The 24,359-nt window shown below is 39.8% G+C and overlaps 3 protein-coding genes across 6 annotated transcripts; 1 reads left to right on the top strand and 2 right to left on the bottom strand.

Annotated features, from left to right (window-relative positions):
* The first annotated feature begins 60 nt into the window (after positions 1 to 60).
* On the top strand, positions 61 to 19,813 carry slc30a4 (solute carrier family 30 member 4). Of its 4 annotated transcripts, none has more exons than XM_088296303.1 (11): positions 61 to 186; positions 10,457 to 10,868; positions 11,870 to 11,931; positions 13,175 to 13,423; positions 14,489 to 14,753; positions 14,998 to 15,144; positions 15,993 to 16,146; positions 16,256 to 16,472; positions 17,252 to 17,357; positions 17,435 to 17,569; positions 18,204 to 19,813. In XM_088296303.1, the coding sequence occupies exons 4-11, from the start codon at positions 13,250 to 13,252 to the stop codon at positions 18,356 to 18,358; spliced, it is 1,353 nt and encodes a 450-aa protein (XP_088152429.1). In that variant the 5' UTR covers positions 61 to 186; positions 10,457 to 10,868; positions 11,870 to 11,931; positions 13,175 to 13,249; the 3' UTR covers positions 18,359 to 19,813. The 4 variants fall into 4 exon arrangements, with proteins under 4 accessions (XP_088152429.1, XP_088152431.1, XP_088152430.1 ...); XM_088296305.1 differs by having other exon boundaries at positions 64 to 186; positions 10,728 to 10,868; XM_088296304.1 differs by lacking the exon at positions 61 to 186 and adding an exon at positions 8,233 to 8,365.
* Positions 7,835 to 11,838, bottom strand: bloc1s6 (biogenesis of lysosomal organelles complex 1 subunit 6). Its single transcript, XM_088296313.1, has 6 exons — positions 11,672 to 11,838; positions 10,561 to 10,638; positions 9,910 to 10,069; positions 8,660 to 8,747; positions 8,502 to 8,588; positions 7,835 to 8,260 (listed from the first exon to the last, which is right to left on the bottom strand). The coding sequence occupies exons 2-6, from the start codon at positions 10,616 to 10,618 to the stop codon at positions 8,141 to 8,143; spliced, it is 513 nt and encodes a 170-aa protein (XP_088152439.1). The 5' UTR covers positions 10,619 to 10,638; positions 11,672 to 11,838; the 3' UTR covers positions 7,835 to 8,140.
* A 1,445-nt stretch (positions 19,814 to 21,258) lies between the features above and the next one.
* Positions 21,259 to 24,285, bottom strand: coxfa4l3 (cytochrome c oxidase associated subunit FA4L3). The gene is made up of 5 exons (XM_088296314.1): positions 24,179 to 24,285; positions 22,859 to 22,918; positions 22,668 to 22,756; positions 22,522 to 22,582; positions 21,259 to 21,977 (listed from the first exon to the last, which is right to left on the bottom strand). Exons 2-5 carry the CDS (start codon positions 22,895 to 22,897, stop codon positions 21,909 to 21,911), a joined length of 258 nt encoding a protein of 85 aa, XP_088152440.1. The 5' UTR covers positions 22,898 to 22,918; positions 24,179 to 24,285; the 3' UTR covers positions 21,259 to 21,908.
* Positions 24,286 to 24,359: the final 74 nt, after the last annotated feature.

Here is a 24,359-nt window from a genome sequence, read left to right on the forward strand (position 1 = left end):
GCATCTTATTTGGATATGTGAGAGATTTTCTTATTTTTTTTCTGTGTGCACTCCCGTTCTATCCACTCCACCTCGACACAGTGAATCCAAGGAGCAGAGGAAGCAACAGGCTGCTGTGGTGGACTCAAATAGAGCAAATAAACAACACCATAAATCCTCCCTTCAGACCTCACATCTTCACCTCAGGTCAGACTTTGCAAACACTGACTTGCCGCGGCACCTCGGAGGATGCATACTTTTTTATTGTGCGCATTTTTGTTGTTGTTGATCAAGCATACATCCTTTTTCGATTCCACTTATATTGTATATTATGTCGCGTGAAATTTGATTTAATTATCCAGTCCTTCAATGATCGTATTAACGGTCTAAATTCCCACCACAACTATTTTTTTCAATCAATCTCGCTGTTGAAATTACTAGTGATGGGTAAATGAAGCTTCAAATCCGCTTCATGAACCAGTTGTAATATTTTTGGACTCCTCTAGATGGCACTCTCTGTTCAACATTGTGCTGACTCGCCATTCTTTTAAAGCCTTTATTTAAACCAACAGTGCCATCTGGAGAACTTAAAAATACAGCAGCTGGTTCATGAAGCAAATTTGGCTTTTTTTCTCTCATAACATTGTTTGACTACAATAGTTGAAAAGAATGCAAAAATCGATCATTCAAGCCATTTTCCATTTTCTTTATTGCTCTGACATGGCAAAATGACATATAAGGGTGTGTATACTCAGGGAAAGCTTGAACTTTTTTTCACCCATGAGGTGCGTGTGTCATGGTGAAAAGGTCTTTATTAACAGCAGAACCTCCAACGTCACAATCTACTCCAGGAAAATGCTTAGCCTACAATTCATACAAGTTTTCTAATACGTTTCGCAGTAAAAAAAAAAAAAGAAAACAACTGAAATAGAATTCATATATTCCACAGAAAAAAGTGCACAGCCAAGTGTGTCTAGAGAATAAATATAATTTTATCATGAACACGTCACACAAGTGTAACGTAAAATAAAATAAAATTTGCCAAATCAGACGGCAGCGGCTCGCTAGTTTAGCAACATTTATCGTGGACCCTGAGCTCGGTCACAGAATGAATTAAATTTGGAAATCAAGTTGCTACTGTATATAAATAAACCTTCCCCGTAATCCCATGTGCTGTTCTCTCCTTTTTTTGTCCTGGAACAAAACCATTTTGTTGTTTGCACAAAATATATACAAGACGGCTGCTGGAAAAGAAGCTTAAATTCAGAAACAGCACAAGACGTCTAACGAGACGACTGTACTTTTTGTGGTAACCTCAAAGTGCACGAGAAATATACGTTTGATTAATTCACAAAGGTTACTTAGTCGTTTCTATATTTAAGTCTTTTACGAGCGTCAACGAGAAGCAGACAAATGTGTGCAGTGGTTTGCGCAGTAAAAGCGACACCTGGAGTTGTTTTGAAAACATGAACGAGGCGAGGCCGCCGTGCTTTCGAGCCACCTAGCGCTGCACCTGCGGGATTGGTGCGGAAAAATTATCCTCCTCACCTCCCGTGGTTGACCACAAATGTCTGTGTTTACACTGAATTCGTCTGCCGTCGGGAGAAACTAGGCCACAAAACCGACACAACAAGACGAGAGGTCAGACATCCAAACACGTTGTATGGACAAACTGTTCAACGATGTCAAATAACTCCAGACGAAACATGTTGATCAGCCATGCCGAGCCGTTATTATTCTATACGACGTTTACGGGTCATTCCTGGATGGAAGGTCCAAACGATTTGAAATACAGACCAATGATCATATTTGATGTTTTTAAGAAAAATAAAACATAAATCATCGTATAATTTGATTTGTCCAGCTCAACTCTCAACAATATACTTTTTATGAGATATTTTATTTATCTCATCATATATTTTAATGTGTTAAGTGTAACCCTGTTACAGATACTCACCTAAAAAAAATAAAATAACATATTTTATTTATATTTAACTTGGGCTGTCAAAATTAAAGCGTTAACTCAAGATTATTTTTATTTTTTTAAATCACGCGATTAATTATTTTAACTCAGTTAACTCAGTTTTATTTACTTCAAAAATAATTTGCACATTTTGCAAAACAAAATTCAAACATTCAAACATTTTACATTAATTGCATGATATAGATTCAAGTAAATACTTGTTAAAAGTTTCACAAAAAATAGCCGTAGAATAATGTAATTAATCACAATTAATGACGGAATTCTTTGCGATTAATTAGTTTGAAAAAAATCGCTTGACAGTACTATGTTTAATACAATGACATAGCTTTGCCTTAAGGCCTCTTTCAACTCCCGCAAACGCGCAGGCGACAACGGCCACATCACACGTGTTCTTCAGCTCGGCGCACATGCAACACATGCCGCGTGCACGTCATAAATTGTTGCTGCACCTAGAATGCGGCACACATTCTCTCTCGTGACGGGTCCGTTTAGTCACATGCTGCATTGATGGACTCCGATTTCCCTGGCTCGCTTCCGCAAAACACGCAAGGTCTCTTTAAGGCCACACAGCTTGTTGCTGCTGCTGCAAAGTAAGCTAGCACAGCAGCGGTTTGGGTGTTATGTGTAAAGAATTCTCCGCACACGCATATCAGCTACGCCGCTGCCTTCTAGATCATTTTTGCGTTACGATTAAATGCATCATCTTGGTCCCTTCGCTCTAGCAGGCACAATCTCCATTGGTGGCGCAGTTGCTCTGTTCGGCAAAGTAGAAACGGCGAACGGAATTGGGCAGAAAATGATGATTTTTGGTGTAATTCTACTGTTAGCCTCTTGATGGCGGCACACTATTGTTTTACACGGAATAAAACAAAGTAAGCCTCATTTCAAGATAAGAGAATCCAAATGTTTCATAAACCGGAATTTTGACCTTAACCCGAATATTGACTGCATGTAACTGTAGTCAAAGTTAAATCCTCGGTCATCATGCTTTTGACGCCCGGTTGTAGGTTTATTCTATAAATGTACATCTTTGAGCATAATTATTAACGTATATTGTAAGATGATAAATTTATTAGTTGAGGAAGACGGGACGTTTACTGTAAAAATGGAGGGACTGGTACACTTTGACACTTTGTCTTATCCTTATCCTTGCTGTTTTTCAATATATAAGATTTTTAAATGTCTTTTTTATTATTTCAAAAATTTTATTAAAGAGCATAAAAATAATCGCTCTCGAAACATGACAAGGGTGTCTTTAAATCAGATATTTAGATCCCCTTCAAAAAAAAATGAAAAAAAAACATCCCAGGTTCAAAATTTCACTGGATTGCAAGTTCAGTGTTTTTGGTTGTCGATTATTTACAGCGTTTTGGAAAATCCCATTGGTTACATGGCGCTGTTTCGATTAAATGTCTATTTTTGAAACATCTGTCGAGTCACGGACACTTAATTACTAATGTTCTCCCTGTGCTCGAAAGCCAGACGTGCGTATGTAGTTATATAAGGAGCGGTGGGGAAGAGAGAGGAAAGTAACCTCATTTGCTGTCACATTGGTCCAAAACACCACAAAGCGATATGTTTTCCAGAGCCATCGGTCAAACTCTACATAGGGCCAAACAACAGCTTTCGCAAATGCCGCCGCAAAGACCGACTGGTAAAAACCTGAGGGAAATAATGACACCACGCAGCCGTCATCGGTGTGGGCCTGAGGACCATATCCTGTTATGGCGGCTCTGGGAGAGGCTCGCTGTTGCTCGTCTGAAGCAGACCACAGCCTCCCACTCCTCAGCCCTCCGTCTGAATCACTGTTTACAGAGACAGGAAGGTCTGCCCGCTACAACTTCATCATCTCCTCCTGCTCCGTGTCTGTGGCTTCGTCAAAGTAAGGGGCTTTTGCATTTTTTCTGACAGCCAACTTTCTAAAAGCGGACACGAGTTCAAAACGAAGCACTTGGAGGAGAACGATCCAGACGGTCTACCTCTCAGGATGCCATCCACCCATGCCAGCAGGAAGAGCGTCAAATTGACTCATTTGAGACGGTGGTGTTTTTGGACGAAGCAAAAGAAAATTGGGAGGACTCGTATACGTACCGGGACACCTTTTGTCCATCATTTGCCATTCATTTTTTTTTTTTCATGACTGTGCTAATAAGTACTCGAAAAACTTTCAAATCATCTTTCCATATGGAAATGACTCCACTCGCCTCCAAAAAAACATATTTGTAATGCTGCATCCTTTAATATTGTTTGTACTTTATAAAACAAACTAATGACTAATTAAATACCTTAAGTATCTTCGACATTTGAGGGCAATACTGTATAATACAGAAATGCACGAAGGAGACGGTACAAGTTGTTCAATAAGCCATAGTAATCGTAGTCTTTCTTCGCAGAGGATAAAGAATATATGCCTATGTGTATTGTGAGCTCAAAAACTTGTGCAGACAATTTGTAAAAAAAAAAACATCATTTAATAGTTACTAGCGTGTAAGTAAATTGGAAGGGGGTATATTTGAGGTCGCAACTGCCTGATTCGCCCACCCTTCGATGCCGCTTCTTCATGGAGTCATGCTGCACTCCCATCCACACACTCAAACGCTTAGAACTTTATCGATTCCTGAAGTAATTTTTGTTCGCCCTATTTTCGGGGGACTAAGTTAACGTTTTACCGTTGTAAGTCCACAGATAGCACAAACACATGCAAAAAAAAAAAAAAAAGGAGGCACTTTAGGCATCAAGGGCCGTTTGTGTTTCACATTGGTTTGAATTCAACGAATTTTCATTCGACGAAATTAAGTCAGATGGTTAAACATTGTGGTGCTTAAATAAATACCAAACACAATATTGAATTCCCCACAAACAACCGCTGATCCGCTTTCTGGCATTCTTGCGCAAAAGAATTGCATTTTAAAATGCATACAAATTTTGGCGCGTGTGACAAGTGGCCACATTGCAGCATCTCGCTTTTTGTCGGCACAGAGTTAAGACGGCTGCCTCCCCAGTCTGGACCCTTCCATGACCACTCTGTGGTACACTTTCAGCTCCGCGCAAACCAACCACACACGGTTGGTTTGCAGCAGTAGTATAAAACTGGAGCTTTATGTGAATTGGCAGGAATCCAACAGACACGTGGTCCTGTTGGGATGCATAGGAATGTAACCTACCTTTCTATCAAAACACAAGGAAAAAAAGTGGCTTTTTTTATAGCTGGTACAAAACAATGGTGGCTGAAATGAGTTAACTATTTTGAAAACCACTGCCTGACTACTTAAAAGAGGTGGCTCACACTCTGTGGAATAAAAAATAATCGGGTAAAATCAGAAGTACCAGTCTTGTACTGACTGAAAAGTAAAAATTACAGACTGAAATTATTTTTTACTGTCAATTACAATTTGATTGGGTTTGATAATTTGATAATATTAAGAAAAAAATAAAACAACACTCCTCTGCAGTTTTCTTCTTATAAACTTGCACAGTGCTTGTACTGATAAGGGGATCATATTTAAGCGCTAGCTCTCGTTGTCTTGACTTTTATCAAACGTTAACAGTTTCATTAAGATTGTACACTGACACTGAATAACCAAAGAAAATACTGAATTAGCTTTTGATAAGTTGAAAAAAAATATACCTTATGATGTTGAGCGTAGTGATGGGTAAATGAAGCGTCAAATCTGTTTCATGAACCAGTTGTAGTATTTTTGGACTCCTCTAGATGGCGCTCTCGGTTCAACATTGGGCTGAAAGCACACTGAATTGCCATTTATAAACCCTTTAGTTAAGCTTAATTTTCCCATCACTAGTTGAGTGCTAGTTTGTTGTGTAAAAAACGACAAATGATACTCAAAGTCATATGGGCCTCTCATTAGCCAATGTCATGTTGAGAATGTTGAAAAAAAAGTGAGGCGACTATTTTTGACTAAGAATTGTTCGTACAGATGTGCATTTCAAGATCGGGAATATAAATTAAAAAAAAATGTTATGAAAATAATCAAGTTCAGATGCCTGAAAAATACAAGTTAGTATCTTAATAAAGAATTTGCTCCGTTACTTCCCACCAGTGCAATAGAAGAGAAAAATGCAATCACCTGTGCCAATTAATGGAAAATACAACCAATACGGTGGGAAAAAAACCGCATCAGCGCTGAGGATTGAGGCGCCGTTGAGAAACTCTTTTAAATGCCCATGCTGACCTCTTGTGGGCTGACATTGTCATTGCATCCAACGGTACTTACTGTACGTCCGCAAAGAGTTGCCTTCCGGAAATCTTATTATAAATGCAGCGTAGAAAATACATTTTAAAAAACTATACAGACGTTAGTTGTATTGTGCTTGTCAAGGACTATTTCTGACCATTAATGTCCAACATTGTGCTGTGAAATCATCAGCAGTGCCACAGGAAATTAGCATTTTTCACAAAATAGGCCAAAAACAATACTTACTTAATACAAATGACGAACAGTACAAAATCTTTATTTTTTTCATGTAGTTAAACTGCCATCAGCGCATAGTGAGGGCAAAACAATTTAAACTCTTTTCCACTAGAGGGCAGCAATAGCCGATGCAAACAACTGGAAAGCCTCAACTTTCAAATGCGGCTAGCCTCACATGATGCGTCTGAATGATCCCTGAAACTAATTAGAAATAAGGAAATGTATTGTATACCGAAAGTAAGTTCGTTATAGTGAGTCAAACACACCCCGGTCACTTTTAAACGCACACTTTATAACGTCAAACAATTGAGGGGTACAATGGCCCGTAACAATTACAATAACACTTTCTCTCAACAACAGACAGGATAAAGCTTGAATGCGTCATCAGAGCATGACAGTTGTAAGTACCAATAAATTAATATGAAGTAGTGGGGGAAAAATTACACCATGTTGTTTTTGCATCATGCACAGCTGCAAGCCACATTAGCTCCAGTCAATCTGTGGGAATACTGAGGACTGAATCGTCATTTTTGCACACTTTTAGATTGTCTCTTTTTTTAAATTGCATTTAACTGATGTGCAGTAATTTAATTAAAAAAAAAAAGAAGTTGAATCCATTCCTTGACCAAACTTGGAATTCAAAACACTTATCTCAAATTATTTTTTTTCACATTGAAATGAATGATAATGGCATTAATTTGTTCCAGAATTAAAAATAACTTTGTAATGAATTGCAATTAAATCGCAGCCATTCTCAAAGTGTGGTATGAGTACCACTAGTAGTACAATGATTATCTCTAGTGTTATGCGAAAGAATCACTGAAATCAAAACATATACAGAATACAACATTTAAAACTTCCAATGCAGTCCAACACAAAGTTTAAAGCTACATACACACACAAACATTTTTTAACAGAGTAATGTCCTTTTGGGGGGCAATGGGCATCATAATTAATTGCGAGTCTGTTGCGCCTTACACATGTGGGGGCAGATTAATACAGATAAACAGTACATTAGAAATGTGAGTATTCAGCTCATGAAGATGCAAAAATACTTTTTCGGTTCATGAAGAAAATGTGCCTCCGGGTAAGGTGTGTCTACATGTGATGCGCCACGGTTTGTGTTTAAATATCCATTGCTTTAAAGGGTTAAAACAGTAAGACACAAATCTATTCATTAGCCCATCTATGGCATCTTGCATTCTATGTCAGCTTTGCGCAAAATGAACCTTCCTAAGGTTCCTAACTGCCGCTTGTTGTTTACCGTAATTGGCCGAGTTGAGTTCTTCACCACCATACAGCTCTTATGGCATCACTGTTTTTCAGTCAGATGGATTTTTGATCAACATCCTTTAGCATTTGAATCCAATCAGGATTTAATTTCCTCCCAAGGCGTATTGTACATAAATAGCTGTTCATACTGCAACATTTCTTGTTTCCTTCATTGGAATATTGACAAGTAGATTGGTGACATTTGGTGGAGAATACTGCATTTGTACTTCGAAAAACTATCCAGTGATGATTTTAGTACAGTGAACATTAAAAAAAAAAATCCTTCACTTGATGGCGTCGGGCATCTGAAATTTCTTAGTGGTGTAAATCAGCAACTGAATGACACTCATTAACTTTGGCCCGCAAAAGTGTCCCTAAAGTGATTGTAATTGCTTAGCAGCTATGTACATTACTGTTGCTTTGTAAAAAAAAAAAAATGGGCTGAAACATGCAAAAAGCACCATACTGCAGAAGCTTATGTTCTTTTAGCTGGTTTGGCAATAAGCTGTCGCTCTCTCTCCAGCTCCTTCTCACGCTGGTTCTCCCTCTCCAGTGCCTCCTTCTGCTTGTGCTGCTGCAGCTTTAAAGCTCTTTTCTGAAACCACGTGGAAACAAACGGGGCTTTCGTCATCGACGCAAGGAGAAGATAAACCATAATTGAGGACCAGGGGGGAATTAAAAAAACAGATAAGTGCAATAAGTACGTCCAAAATGTCATTATCCATGCAGATAGACATGCAATGAGGCAAATAATAGAAGAAGCAGGTCTTGAAGGAGTAAGAAAAAATCTTGGATTTAAAAAAAGAAAAATCCATAGACAAAAAAATAATAATTACCTTTAGTTTTGTTGTCCTCTCATGGAGCAAAATCATCTCTTTCCTGATATTAACCAGTTTGTTGTGGTAAACCCTGGCCTCTGTAAACTGGAAAGCAAAGAAAAAAATGGATAAAGGAACATGTTGGAGGAACTGGTGGAAGTAAGGGTCAAACTTACCAGTGAATTAAGGTCAAGTAAGGTGTTGCACTCTCGGAACTTGGTGACTTCTTGGTCCAGCGTGTCCAACAATACGAGCTGATTTTGTCTGGAAGAGCACGTAAAATACATTTTACCAAGTCGACTTGTTACAGTGGCTTCAACTTTATAGTAATCCGTAGTGATCGGAAAGTGAAGCTTCAACTGTGCTTCATGAACCAGCTGCCATATTTTTCAGTCCTCTAGATGGCACTGTTGGTTTGAATAAATGGTTTAAAAATGGCAATTCGTTGTGCTTTCAGCTCAATGTTGAACGGAGAGTGCCATCTAGAGGAGTCCAAAAATACTACAACTGCTTCATGAAGCAGATTTGAAGCTTCATTTACCCACCACTAGTACTCCGCTAAAGTACAGTTGCTAAGTACAATTAACATTTAATCTTTTATTTAGGCGCAGTTATGAATAGAACCGTTCTGCCCAAGTCCAGTCCTCGAGAGCCACTATCCAGCCTGTTTTAGATGTCTGCCTCCTCCAACACACCTGATTCAAACAATCAGGAATCACCGGCAAGCTCTGAGAATCCTGATAAACATTCCTGCTCATTTGAATCAGGTGTGTCGGAAGAGGGACACGCGGGATGGGGGGGGGTCTCTTGAGAACAGCACCCGCGGAATAGAATCATTAAGTAGAGTAGTTTTTAATTGTCCAATAATTAAGCGCCATGTTGTTGACGTTCAAACTCGGCATAATTACAAAACATCTTACATAAGGATAAAACCTCTGCCTTGTTTTTTGATGAGCTCTTGGGCTCTACTGAATTTTAATGATTGATTATGAGAGTGGATTTTTTTTTTTTATAAAAAAGGTTTGAGAAGCACTGCACTACGTATGCCACATAGAAATGTTAGACTATTCAACTCCATTCTGTAACAGCTGCTATGCAAAGAATGTCCCGTTAGTGCTGCCTTCAAAGGGAGAGTTCAGATATTACAAAGGCTAAATGGTCTTCCTACTTGAATGATTGTTAAGAATGTTGAAATTTTCATTTGAAAAAAAAGAAAAGCCTGAATAATTAATTAAGGATTCAAAATGTCGCCAGTTTAAGCCAGAGGAAAAAATGACTTTACATGACTTCCTTGAGAACTTTTGTTTTCATATAAGAACAAATTGGAGGTCCACCTACATGGTGCTCAACTTAAAAGGTTCCACTGTATTGCATGTTGACGTTGAGGAACAGTGAGTTGATGATCTGGAGTCATCTATCAACTCACGTGAGCTCTTGGAGGGTCCGTTTTGAGTTGTGTAGGCCAGGCAGGTAGTGGGAAAGCAAGCCCTCTGTCAGCTTGTACACCGCTTCCTTGTCTAGGCACGCATTTTCCACATGGCCGCAGTTCTCCACATACATTGGCTCCTCCGCCGACAATTGCTCATCTGAAAGATGATGGCAAATGTAGAATTTTTTTTTGGGCTTGTCCATTTACCTCCATGAAAAACAAACTAAACTAACACAGGATAAATTTGACAATAGATGTGTAGAGCATGGATAGTTGGAGAATTTATTTCCACTAATGATTACAATCTTGTTCTCTCTCTTCTGGAATGCCGTCTTTCTCGACGTAGGGCAAGTTTGCTCAGTTGAGATTTTTAAAGCTAAAGTAAAGGCCCACATTTTTACTCTTACATTTAGCTCATATTGGTGCTGTGTTTTAATGATGTGTTGTTTTATTTTTCTTGTGTTCCTGTGTTTTTATTGATTTGATCTTGTCTCATCAAATGTTTTTATTGTGCTTGTACTTTAATTTGTACTTGTTTTTATAGTGATTTGGACTTTTGGGATTTGCACTTTGCAAGGAAGAGCAGCAAACCATTTGACAAGTCAAGAGTGTGTAGCGTGTGTGCAGCTTTGGTACCAAATTACACACCTTCGATAAGTGGAGGTTCAACCATAGACGAGGGTCCTTCACCCTCCATTCCCTCCATACACTGCAAGACTCAGCGACCTGGAAAAGATGCCAGGAAATCAGATGTTTTTTTACACTTTCCTACCACAGTGAACTACAAATAATTGACACCAATCTCCTTCCACAAGATGGGGATAACACATTGAAAACAAAGAGGATGAGAATCCACATCATGCTTCAATCCTGTTCCTAGAGGGCCGGTGTCATGCCTGTTTATCATCTCTCCAAGCTGCAACACACCTGATTCAAATGGTCATCTCATCAACAAGGTCTGCAGAAGCTGGAAAACGATTGAATCCAATGGATTCCATAAAGCTGTTTTTATGTATCCGTCTAAATGTCCATGGACTAGTATACTATTCTTTGTCCTCAGTAGCGGGACGACTGTGGTTCTACTAGTAGAAAAACACCCAAATTATGTGCGACTTCTGCCTACAACCTGGTCTGCGTTGCAAATTAGAATGAGAGTGAAATAAATAAATGTAATTACGACTAGTTACATTATAAAATTCCAATTCCACTATTATACAAAAGCTGTCATACAAGAGATGTGATACAGTATGGAGGGGGGGGCGTTACTATTAAGATATTCATTCTACCATTAACGAATGATGGGAAAGTGCATTAACTGGACCTGAATTCTGTGATCTCCCGATAGCTAGTAAGGCAGTTCTGATCACTAGCAGGACAATTTGGGCATACCAGTAGGACAGACAACATGCCACGAGTGTGTAGCTTGGCGCTACTGGTATGGTGAGGTCGGCTAATGGTTCGTGACACCTGGCTACTAGTTTGGTCTAGTAGTGTCTTTCGTAAACGATTTGACTCGGTAACCTGTAAAAGATCCGATGAAATGTGACGTTTTAACAAATTTATCACACGGCGTTAATCGCATGACGCGTTGCGGCGCGTCACATGTTGTCGCCGCAAAAAACAACCCACGAAGGCTAACGAGCTATTTGTTTCTACGCCGTGTGTATCCAATCGGACTTTTTCTTTTTTTTTTTGCATTTTCGTTAACGAGCCACACATTAAACGAGCGTTCAAAGTCAATCGATGTACAACACATTACCCGTTGGAATTTCTTTTCCGTGGCGACTTCAGGCGTGTATTTGATGAGTATAAAAGCTGCTCAGACAACGACGAGGTTTACATTTTGAGTAGTTTGAGGCTGACAGACGTCATGTGACTCGGCCGCTCACGTGACTCTCGAATCTCCACCAAACTTGCTAGTTGAATTTGCTCAGCTTTTCTTTTCCTGGTCACTTAGTTCGGACGACTCTAAAGATGCTCCAGGCTTGCCGAAGACATCGCTCGAAAATATTTCGTCAGGTAAGTTTAGCACTGTTTATGTCATTTTTAAAAAAAAAAATGAAAAGTCGTTTTATGAAAGTCGCCTGCTGACACGACGAAACATCTCCCATTTACGAGCTCTCATGTTACTGTTTAGCTGCAGCTGTTTCATTGAAGTTGACTTTCGATCTTTTTACAATGTCTTCTTATATACCAGGATGCGTTTAGCTACCTGGGGTGAAATATTTTCCACCTCACATCATTTACATTTTTTTCCGCCGTGTTAATGCAAATACCTACCAATAATGGCTGAGTATTGTTAAGTCAAAGTATTGTTGGATTCAATTTAAACAGTGTCATCCAATATACTTCACCTGATGAAGTTTTCCCACAAAGATTAAGGAAAGGTGGTAAAAAGAATGTTTGACTTTCCAATGAGGGCCACGATATATTTGCATTTCAAAAAACTAACTAAACTATACATGAGCAAACAGTGACGGAGACAATGAATGACTTCCTTTTTAGAGGAAACCTCAAACAGTAGTGAAACAGATGGTTGACAGTGAGACAAAACAGATGGATTAAGCAACCAAAAATGGGATGGGAGAGAAATGGGCACAACAATAGCCATATTAATAGCAGTACTGGTTCCAGAATAAGAGCATTAACTATGTTGTTGAGTTTGGCTCATGCTATAGAAAGAAAAGAACAAAAGGTGTAAATATGTAATTTTTTACGTTATCCATTTTGTCCAAACAAACTGGAATCTGACGAGTTAATAAAATAAAAATGATTTGTTATTTTTTACTACGGGGTACTACAGCCTTCAGGACCACCAAGAGCCATGTTGTAGTTGCCTTGTATATTCAAGGTATAATATGATATACATTTAAATATCATTTCCTATTTAGTAGTTTATGATTCAGTCATGAGAAACAAATATTTAAGAGAAGGAAAATATACATATTACATACCCGTATGTGGGCATTTACATGCGTCTGTCACAACAGATGGGAGGTCTGTCAGTCCGTCACTGATGGACTTCTTTAGGTGGCCCAGCACTCACTTAGCGGCCCCGAACCACCATGTATGTAGAACCCTTTATTAAGTGAAGAAGTGATGTTAGTTCAAAATGTGATCCATAAGCGTGAAAGAAGACAACAGATTTTGTCACGATGCAGGCTGAAAGGGTACTAAATGGAACCAGGCCTGAAGGTGAAAGATGCAACCTGTGATAAGAATGTGCATGCTCTTTAGTAACTGTTGTTTTCATGTCTTGCAGGTTTTAATGAAGTAAACTTGCGTGCTACTAGCTGCTATGCAATGTGAATGATTGACCGGGAGGAAAGTGTCCTTTATGCATAGTCAGCCTGGGATACTTTTCAAGATGTCTGGTGGTAGCCTGTTGAGCAAGGTGCGCTCCGCCTTCAGGAGAGAGCGGGACGAATGGGACATGAGCAGCGACACGGCGCCCTTCGACTTCTCCGATGAGCTGGTGGAAGATGAAGCGCCCAAATTCAGCAAGCTGAAGGTATGGAAAAGCGTTTCTTCAATCTACTTGATATCCAGCTCAAGGTGCATTAAGCAGAGGTGGAGATATTGCTGGCATTGCGCGGAATCCTCTCCAAACCATATCTTTTCAGGAAAATATTAAAAAAACAAACAAAAAAAAAAAACGCGCTTTCTGGAGCCATTAACTTTGCATTGTCAATGAGAGCAAGCCATTTTCAACACTTAAGATTGGGCCATGATTTGTAAAAATAACACGTATGAAGATAGAAAGTATAGATTAGTGACAACGTGACATTTTGGAGGTTTCGACCCCATGCCAGCATGACGAAGTCCCAATTCTTATGCGTCAGGCGAGGCCCAAGTTACTGAGCCGTTGCATAGTAAGTCAAGTCATAAAATCTTCCTGAGTCACATGTATTCATACACTCGCCACTTTGCACTCAGTATTTGTACTAACACATTGAAAATCTTTTTTTTTTAAATGCCTCCAAAACCCACTTCGGAAGTTATTGTCTTCTTGATTGAAAGCTGAATAGACACAAAACAAATTACATACAAATTTTCTAAATGCAGATTTCCAAATGTAAACAAGCAAAACTTCTCAAGTCATGTAGTTAGTCAAAGCGAGTCTTTCATAAATTTTAGTCACGCACTTCCCTAGTCCCAAAATTGGCGATTGCAGTCTATTTTAGGGCCGTAGTCATTTTACTTGTGTTCTGATTTGTCTTACTAGTGCGGACAAATAGGGATTTATTCATGTGTGCTAGTATGCTCTTTTGTCCTCACTTGTAAGATAATTCAGCATATTGCGGAACTACTCGGGTGCGCTGTGACCACAAATTCTACTACAGAGAGCGTACTTGTGCGGAGACCTTGAGCTGTACATCAAGGGTTCCAAATAATTGCTTTTTGAAACGCGACACTTGCAAGTATGATCAAGCACTAGTATGAGCATTGTCCTCACAAGTAAAGGGAGGGAAAAAAACAGGACTAGTTCTAGTGAGGTCAAAGAGCATACTCGTGTGCCTTTAAATGCATATTGAGGTTGTCGATTAAGTGCCCAAAATGGCTTCCCAAAATGAAGGTGGTGGTCTCCGGCGAGATGTCAGACTACTCCGCCGGGGCTCCATCCAACGGGGTTCCAGTCAACACATTGGTGGTGGCGGGGCGTGAGGAAGATGACGACTCCCTGCTGGACTCTCCCTCCAGCTTGGGTAGCCCGGGCTTGAACATGGACCCATGCGACAGCTGCACCAAGAAGAGGGAAACCATGAAGCAGAGGAAGGTGATGAAGAGGCTTGTCATTGCAGCTGTGCTCTACTTTCTCTTCATGGTGGCTGAAATTATAGGTAAGCAGAGTCTATGTCAGGTTTGGGGGAAGTTATGTCCAGCCGTTCCTTAACCTGCATACTGCTTTGTTTGTTGTTCGGATTATGCAATAACTTCTGAGACTCAATGTGCAATTGTGGAGGGCTGTAAAGACTTTTTTTTTTTTTACTACATCTTTTATAGGATCACATGTTTCCCAATGTTGTGGGAGGATCATGCACTTGTCTCTGATTAGCGTGGATTTCATTGTATGTTTTTTTTCAGGTGGCTATGTGTCAAACAGTTTAGCCATCATGACTGATGCTGTGCACATGCTAGCTGACGTGGTGGGTATCCTGTTCTCTCTGCTGGCTCTCTGGCTGTCCACTAAACCACCCACCAAGAGATTCACCTTTGGACTGCATCGCCTCGGTAAGGCTCTCCTTTCAAGCCCCCAAACTGATGCGTTACCAGATGTGACAGAAAGCAGTGGAAGGGTTAGTGTAGGAATGCTTCTCAATTATTTACTTTTACAATCTCAGGAAAGGGGGATTCAAATGATAATGTAGGGAGCTTTGTTGTCCCAGCCGAGTATGGATATTTCCTCATTACCAGTCAAGTCACTCAAGAATCATGCCAAAGTTGCCCTGCAGCAGACATAAATCATCAACCAATTGCGTATTCAGTCTATAAATCACTGTGGAGTAGAAGTTGCTTGAGTGAAAAAGTGCACCATGAAGAAGAAAAATAAAAACACCTAAAAGTCGCTATGGTGAGTAGTCGTCGCATCTTTGGTGGGGAGGAATTTTATTTTACAAGAATCATTACAAAGAGCAGTGGCTGTGTTCACAAATACATCCAAGCGCACACTGCTTCACGCGGACCATTTGGAAACGCGCAGCTGTTTTTTTTTTTTTTTTTTGGTGCCAGTTTGAGCTTCGATTTTAATCTAAACAAGTTTTAACTTTTCTCCACTATAGTTATCGACGTAGTCATGTGACATTGTGTGGGGGTACAGATGAAGTTGCAAATGAAGTATTATTTCTTCACATTTCTGTGAAAACGTCTTAAGAGGTGGGCGCCGGAGCACAAATGACAATAAAACATTTCCATTTTAATGCAAATCCAGAAGGTTTGAATTGACAAGGCAATTTTTGACCATTTCCATAATTTGTCAGAGAATAATAATGTGCAGAGATTTTAACGATGAAAGATGCTACAGTTATTATATTCAGAACCTAAAAAAATGCTTCTGTGATACTTGACTGTTTCTCGTACAGAAGTGATATCAGCGGTCCTCAGCGTGGCGCTCATCTACATCTTGACTGCCATTCTGCTCTTCGAGGCCGTTCAGAGGACGGTAAACCAAGACTTCAACATCGATGGCGATGTCATGATCATCACGGCAGCTGTGGGAGTGGCTGTCAACCTCATGTGAGTCTGAATGTGTTTCGCACTAAATGAGATCTTTATGTGTGAGAGTTTGACTACAGCAGTGAGTTGAACATGAACATAAATTCTGTTTTTGTTTTTTTCAATTCAGAATGGGCTTCTTACTAAACCAAGGTGGCCACCTGCACTCACATAGCCACGGTCACTCTCACGGCGCGGTAGCTGCGTCGGGGTCGCAGTCCGCAGGGTCGGCACAGAACCAGAGGCCGCATGGCAGCCTGGCTGTCCGAGCCGCCTTCATCCACGCTTTGGGGGACCTCCTCCAGAGCCTCGGGGTTCTCATAGCTGCGTACATCGTTCGCTTCAAGGTGCCTTGACACTGCTCTTGCAATTGTTTTTATTACACATGAACGCAATATTTTATGGGGCCAAGCTAGTTGGGCTACGTGATCTGGCTTTAAAGTCAAATCTCAGATATTTTTCACCAATGCTTTATGCGGTATCTCACAATAGTCAGTACGTCCTCTTATTTTTGTTAATATTTTATTAGATCTTTTCATGGGACAACACTCAAAAAGTTCTACAATGTACAGCGTGCATTTACTGTCCCCTCAAAATAATTTACAAAATTGCTTTCATGAGACACCATATGTGCATGCAATTCTTTATAAATTAACATTTTATATCTTTAATTATTTGCCATCAAACTGGATTCCTTGGCTGTTGCACATTTCTGTAATGCCCCACCCCTCTCGCTTTCTTATGCTCTTTCCTCACCTGGGGTTGTACAGGTGCGGCAAAACGTCCTCTGCAAAATATTTATCTTGGAAGGATGAGGGGGAAAAAAAAGAGCATGTGTCAATAACTCACTGTTTTTACAACACAAATGAGGACAATGTTTTTTCTTGTCCTAACAAAAATAACATCAAATCTCAGAATGATTCCACTCATGTTGTCTGTTTCAAAAATGAATTAAAACAAATGTCCTGAGTATTAAAACTGAATTAATAAGTACAATCAATTCATTGACGAGACAGTCTAACAAGTAGAATTGCTTGTCACCATGATCTCAACACTCGTAACAACATGGTGCGTGACTTAAGGCTCAGCCATGACCGCCACGCTCTTGCTCTCTCTTTCTCCTCAGCCCGAGTATAAACTTGCAGATCCCATCTGCACCTACATCTTCTCTGTCCTGGTTCTGTTCACCACAGTCCGCATCATACGCGACACAACAGTCATCGTGCTGGAAGGCAAGTATGGCATTCTTCCCAAATGTGCGACCTTGTGGACTCACGTTGTGGTGTTACCGTTCTTGGGCGCTACCCAGGCGTGCCCCGCCACCTGGACACAGCGCAGATCAGAGAGGATCTCCTGAAGCTGGAGGACGTGCAGTCGGTGGATGAGCTGAATATTTGGGCACTGACTGCGGATAAGACCGCAGCACTTGTGCATCTTCAGCTAAGTGAGTCACTTCGACACGACAAGCATTTCTAAGCAGATGGAAATGTTGGGGTGGTTCTCAAATTAGCACCGGGGTTGGTTGGTTGGTGCTTTCTTTCTTTCTCGACCCATCGACCTCGTAAATGAACTTAGATTTATCGCACATCTGGGTGATGTGGAGCTCACGGGCCACATGCAGACCTTTTGCAATGACATTGTTGTAGAAATTTATTTTGTGTGAATTTTAATTAAATAGTGATTTATCGTTAATGCCTGGATATGTCATTTTAATGTAACTGATATTATTAATAATCTTTCAGGTTTTTTTCAGAATTAAAACGACATATACCAGGGCTACACAATGTACATAATAAAAAGACATTACTTATCTATTTATCTGGAACATCAGTCAATTGTTGTTTTGACTGCCTGCTCATATTTCTGGCAGTGAGAACAGACCACAGAGCAAAATGCCGTTTTTAGAATAATCGACCGCTTCCCCTGACCAAACTCTTGACGACTCCAGCCACTTGAGTTGGATCATTTCAGTTACAGTAAAAATGCAAGTTGAGGTTCCCGCTGTTCTTGATTACGTTTCACCACGGCAAATTTCATGACCACTTTTTCAATCTCATGTTGCGTTGTTGTGCTTCCAGCGCCCTCAAGTGCCACCAAGTGGGAGGATGTCCAGGCAAAGGCCCGCCACCTGTTGCTTCACACCTACGGCCTGAGCAGATGCACAGTTCAGGTCCAGACGCACAGACAGAGGCCCGTGCGCATCTGCGCACACTGTGAGCAACCCAGCACTTAGACACTCTCCTCTTTTGACTTTTTTTCACTTTTTCCTCTTTGTGCATTTCTGCTGAGCCGCGTGTTGGCAAATTCAGGCAGGAGGTCTTCTGGTTGTTCCACCGCCTAAAAATGATGCAGAACAATAGCTGGAGTCGCACACTCCTGGTGAAAGGATTACTGCGGCCCGTGAGGACCAACTGCTCTTTAGGCATTGTTGGCTGACGTTTGACATGTTCATTTAAGGAACTTCAACCTTCAGCACATTCTCTTAATTCACCATTGAGGCCTATTTATCTGGATTTCCACTTCGGTTTGTGGCAACAGGTGTGTAGTTTTTGTTTTTGTGTCTTCAGCCTCTGTTACGTAATCTATGGAAAGCCATATGAGCATTTATTCAATTTGCCTTGATGGTAAGGTCCGTGTACTAGCACATTATTTGTCTCCACTACTAAAACTAGGCAGCGCAATACTAGAAGAACTGTGTCTTACGAATCACGTTTTTTTTGTGATTTTTTTTAAACTACTTTATGTTTTTATTCCCACACACAAGTAGGACAACTACATGTTCCTAGTGGACTACATGTTTCCACGGCTGCATTTCACTAAAGTACGACATTTCTGCACACTAGTAGGAAAACTTTGGCTACTTCATAATACTAGTGACAAAATTCCACCAGGTAACATCTAGCGCTTTTCATAGTACTTATAACATGCAGGTGTCGACTCCTGTGGATGTTGGCCTCACTAGTAATGTAGCTATCCGACTAGTGCAGACTGAGTTTTGCTTCACTCTTCCCAATAAACTGTATAAGCATTTATTGCCTTGATATCCAGCAAACTCCATGTACTAGTATGCTCTTTGTTCTCACTAGTATTGCAACTTTGGCATCCTAGCAGGACAACAACATGTTAATAGTGAGGCAAAACTACTGGTGGGCATTTCGGTGTTGCTAGTGCAGCATTGAGTTACCATTAAGGTTGTTGGCTAAAATTGTATGCTAGTAATTCAAAATTGTAACTCGTATTGTGGTCAAAGAGTGTACCAGTACATGACATCAAGGATATGGAATTAACGCTAACACAGCTTTCTATAGTTTACCAGAAATGTACAGCTGTGGCCAGTAAGCTGACTGAATTAGCTAAGAAACCTCCTTGTACTAACCAAAGTCACTTTGTATTCAACAATAACAGCAAGAGTGATCGACACTAGTATTCAAATTAATTTCTGTCAACACTTGACTTTGGAGTTGTGGGTGGCAGGAGTTTGAGCGTATGAGTGCCATGAAGGTCTCGGTGGTGACTGACAGTTTTGTCGCATTGACTCAACACCTCCCATTTTTCCGTGTTCTGAGAAAGTGTGACTTTGCATTCACGAATAGTAATGACGTTCATATTGCTCATATTCACGAGAGAAACGCAAATCAGGATCAGTGTTTTGTTTTGTATTAAAATATTTCAGTATTTGTTTCACCCACATTGCATCAACTATGTTTCTTTCTTTGGAGGGGGGGGGGGACTAGCTTAGTTATGTATTTTAGTGCAGTGGCCCCCAATTACCGGCCCGGCCACTTTGGTCCTGGTCGCACAATGAAAGAAAAAACAACTTGCCGTACTTATATTGAGGTTAAAAAAAATCTTATGTTATTTTGAAAAGTGACGGGCTTCTCTTCTCTCCGTTGCACCCATCTATGATGGCCTCGTGCCTAGTGGTTCAACAGATCATCTTCGACGCGTCATCCGTACGAATGGCTGTTGGGGGAGAAATGTGGGCCATCACTAGAGTTTTAAGACAACATGATTAGTCGGCAATCTCTATAAGATTCCTCAAATTCATGACAAATGACTTTTGGCCAAGGAAGCTGCAAGCATACTCAACGAACACGCCGCCTCCACAATGGTTGACTTCAAAATAAAGCGTAACAAACAATGCATTGAGTCATTGATTCCAATACAATAGCCTAAGATTAAATTTACTCTGAAGATGCCCCCAGGGTGACTAAAGGCTACCTTCACTTCCGTCTTTGAGCTTCCGGTTTGCCGTATCAGTTTGGTTGACTACTACTTTGGCCAATACAACGCCATCCCGAAATAATGTTCAGTCGCTAATATAGGACGCTAACAAACTGCTAGTTAATTACATCGTCATTGTATGACACGACACAAGTCTCCGGCCTTAGTGTCTACTCCTTATTGTTAGTTAATTGATTTCAATAAAGTTAAAAAAAAACCTACTCGCTAGGTGTTAGCATTAGCAACAAGTGTCAGGGTCCCCCACAACTCAACAACGGTTGATCTGCAAAAGTTATGGGCTTGCATGAAACGGTCCGCGGCGAAAGAAAGATTGGGGACCAATGTTTTAGTGTATAATGTATTTACCTTGCATAGTACACGTACTAATATATTCACGTATTCTACAGTCACATTTAAACAATGGAAATTTAAAATAAAAAAAATCTGAGTGAAACAACCAGCATCAAAACGCAGTTGACGTTATCAGGGTAATATTTATATTTTACTACCGCAAATCCTATAAATATGCTATCATAGGCTGTCATGTCCTTTAATGTCCTCATGGTGGTGCACTTTCCAAAATGCAATGTTATTTTCTGATTACATTTTAGTGGCAAGAATCAGATCCTTGACCTCTTCAAATGATTGATTGTTCAACAGCCAAGATGAAATCATGTGCGCAGGATGCATCAAACATTTTGAAACAGAAATTTAATCTCACATGAAATCTATAGATACAGAAGTTACACTTAACTAACGAAGTATGACGTTAAATGGGTGCATGTCGGGGTGTCCAGGCAGCGTTTGTGTGATCAGAAAACGAAAGTGTTTGCACACACGCGCGTAATTTACCAGTACAAGTCACACCGTGAGCATGAGCGACAATATTTGCGCAAAGCCACAGGTTTAATACATTCAAATATTTTTACATTTTAGAATTTGGTAGTGTATTGGCTCACATAGATGACTAATAAAGTCAAATTGTCGACAAAGTGGTAGTATAGTGGTGCATATAGATGACTGATAGTCTATAATTAGTGTAATGTTCTCATAGATGATTCATACTTCACATAGATGACTAATGTATTTTATTTAGAGATTGTGAATCTAATGCTTCACATAACTGATTCATATAAACTTATCTAGGAATTGCTAGTTTAGTGGTTCACATTGCTGATTAACGGCCTTTGCTATCTAGTGTTTAAATATTGAGTCGTTGTGAGTGTACTGGTTGACACAGCTGAGCAATAAAAGTCAATGTTTCATTAAATACATAATTTATTCGCTCTCTAATAACGTGCAGCACATTATTCACTGTTGTCCCATTTTGGCTGTTTTGTACTTTCACATTCACATTTGCTGTATTGTGCGAGCGACTTCCTGTCAGGATGATAATGTTTGCAGACTATTCTTGCGGTCGACCTCGCGGCAGACAGAAACTCCACCGGTGGAACAGAAGCGTTTCCGCACACTGACTGTCAACGTCAACTAGTTTGTGCGCAAAGGATTCTGTTCGACTGATGGGCGGGAGGCGGGGTCACGGGAGGTCAGCGCGCCTTTCACTTGCTGAGGCTCTTGACTAACTCGAGTTCCTTCACTGGCTTCCACTGCTGGTTGATGGTGAGAAGCTGCAAAGTGGTCACAGAGAAAAAGGATCACGATTCATGATTTTAATTTTTACATTTGCCGGTGTTTGCCGTCATTTAATTTTGCCTGCACTCTTGGAAGTGTTTTTTTTTTTAATTTAATTATTTTTAGTTGTTTTTGAGCTAGTTTTTTCAGTTTTCATGAGTTGTATTTTTTTATATGTTCGATTTAATTTACATTCATTTTAATATTTGTTCTTTTGTTTATTTTTTAGTTTCAGATACACTTTTATTAGTTAAAAAAACATGTTACAAGAACAATTCAATGCCATTTCTATTTATTTCAGAGCGTGGTCATGGTTAGCTCGAAGGCCACCGAAGCAGAGCTGCTCATTGGCATGCAGGCACACACATTAATACCAATTTGTCTGGAAAGCGGGCCGGTACTGCGCGTACTTATTCAATAACATTTCTTCCTCTGTGACTCAGCAGATTTCAGCATGCTCCTGGAAACTTTTATTCTCATCTAAGCTCCGTTTTGAATTGAAAAATGCACCCCAAAAAAAATGTGCTTTAGGTTTTTCACCTTTTGGGGCTTGAATGGATCCACCCTCTCCCATGGTTCAGGATTGGAGGTCTTCTCCAAACTGAAAACAATACAAATGCAATATGATGAAACATTTGATGTGAAAGCACAAACAAAAAAATAAAAACAACTTTCGTGCCACTCACATGACATCAGATTTGGTGAGAAGAAAGTAGATGGATGCCGTGGTGGCTCCCATCGCAGCGAAAGCCATGAACCCAATCAGCGGGATCAGCTGCAAGCAATTGGATCCTCATTTAATATTATTTAAAAAAAGATCAAATATAACCAAACTCAATTTTGACCACTCACAAAATATCTTCCAAATCATACTCACTTCTTTGTTCTTTTGCAACATCTGGAAAAATCCCCTCATTTTGCAACAGTCTTTTGATACCTAACGAGAAGCAGCCCATAAATCTACATTAGCTGTGTTGAAAATCGACAGTAAATTTCTGAAACGTTACCTGTCATTTTTTGTTGGGAGTTAATCCAGATAATTTTGAAAATACAGTGGTGACTAGATACCAGATCAATTCATTTCATATTTCTCCAACTGAATTTTAATGAATGGAAATGCATTCATCTGTTACAGTCTCTCAAAATAACCCAACAATAAGGTTTGGGGTGTTTTTTCTAATAAAGCACATACTGTAATATGCATATAGATGGAGACGGTCACAACTCCTCAAGATGCAATAATATTAGTTGTTCTTCGTGGAGGATAAAGAATTTACAGTTTGCTATGAGTATTGTTAATTATCTGTAAACATGTGTTGCTCCACCATTTCTGTTCAAGGGTTAGAACACAGTGACAATGCTACTCATTAGCCCGTCCATGGCAATTTGTATATTTTTTTTCTATTTATTTATTTATTAGCATTGAGCTAACAGACTGTAAGGCAAAGTTGTGATGTGGTTGTTTTAAATAAACATAAACATGTATTTGTCTTTCTTGTTCAAAATTGCCAAACTGTTGAAAAAGGAGTTTACCGTTTGAACTTTTTGATCACAAATGACACACAAAAAATAATAGTAATAATCAGCCAACCAATGGCTCTAATCTCACGTTTCCAAGTCTGGTCAGCCAGCTCGCAAGGGAGCAATTTTCAAATTGTGAGCTTTCCATGGAAATTAGCTATGCGAATTAGTGTAATGAAATACCATATTCAAGCATAAATACTAAAAGACATGTTATTATTAGCAGGCATCCATGCGAAATAAAACAAAAAGCCTGACATTCCAACAGATTTATTTGTCAGATCTCAAGATGTTTATTTTATTTATCAAGACATTCCGTAATTGTATTACAAAAAAAACATGAATGTTCAGTGAAATATAATGCACCTCCCTCACCCGACCTTTTCAAAAATACCACCCAAGTCCCATTCAAACATGCAATTTTATAAACAAACTTCAAGTTGCTGCAATTTATTTTTATTTATTTTAAAAAAAGCCTTTCAGGCAACGATGCTCTTCCTATTTAACTGACCTTGCTTGAGATTTTATTGGTTTAGTCAAAATTCCACCAAAATTGATTTCCCCTCGAATATACCTACATTTTCAATTTTGTAAATTATTGACTTATTTCCAACTTGATGCCACACCGGTTGTTTCTAAGTGTTAAAAACTGTCATCTGCGTGTCGCAGCTCTCACCTTTAGTGGTTGAGTAGATCTCGGCGTGCGAGTCAGTGGAGCATCCCTTCCGCCTACTCCCGGCTGATATAGATGGTGAGGAAGAGGTGACTGGCACGTAGACACGCAGCTTCCTCCTCTGCTATTCACCAGAGGAGGATTTGCCAACCATTAAAGTAGCGGATCAATACATTCAATAGTG

Source organism: Idiotropiscis lumnitzeri, chromosome 5, assembly GCF_059441095.1.
Source record: "Idiotropiscis lumnitzeri isolate Australia: NSW breed Sydney's pygmy pipehorse chromosome 5, RoL_Ilum_1.0, whole genome shotgun sequence".
NCBI lineage: Eukaryota > Metazoa > Chordata > Actinopteri > Syngnathiformes > Syngnathidae > Idiotropiscis > Idiotropiscis lumnitzeri.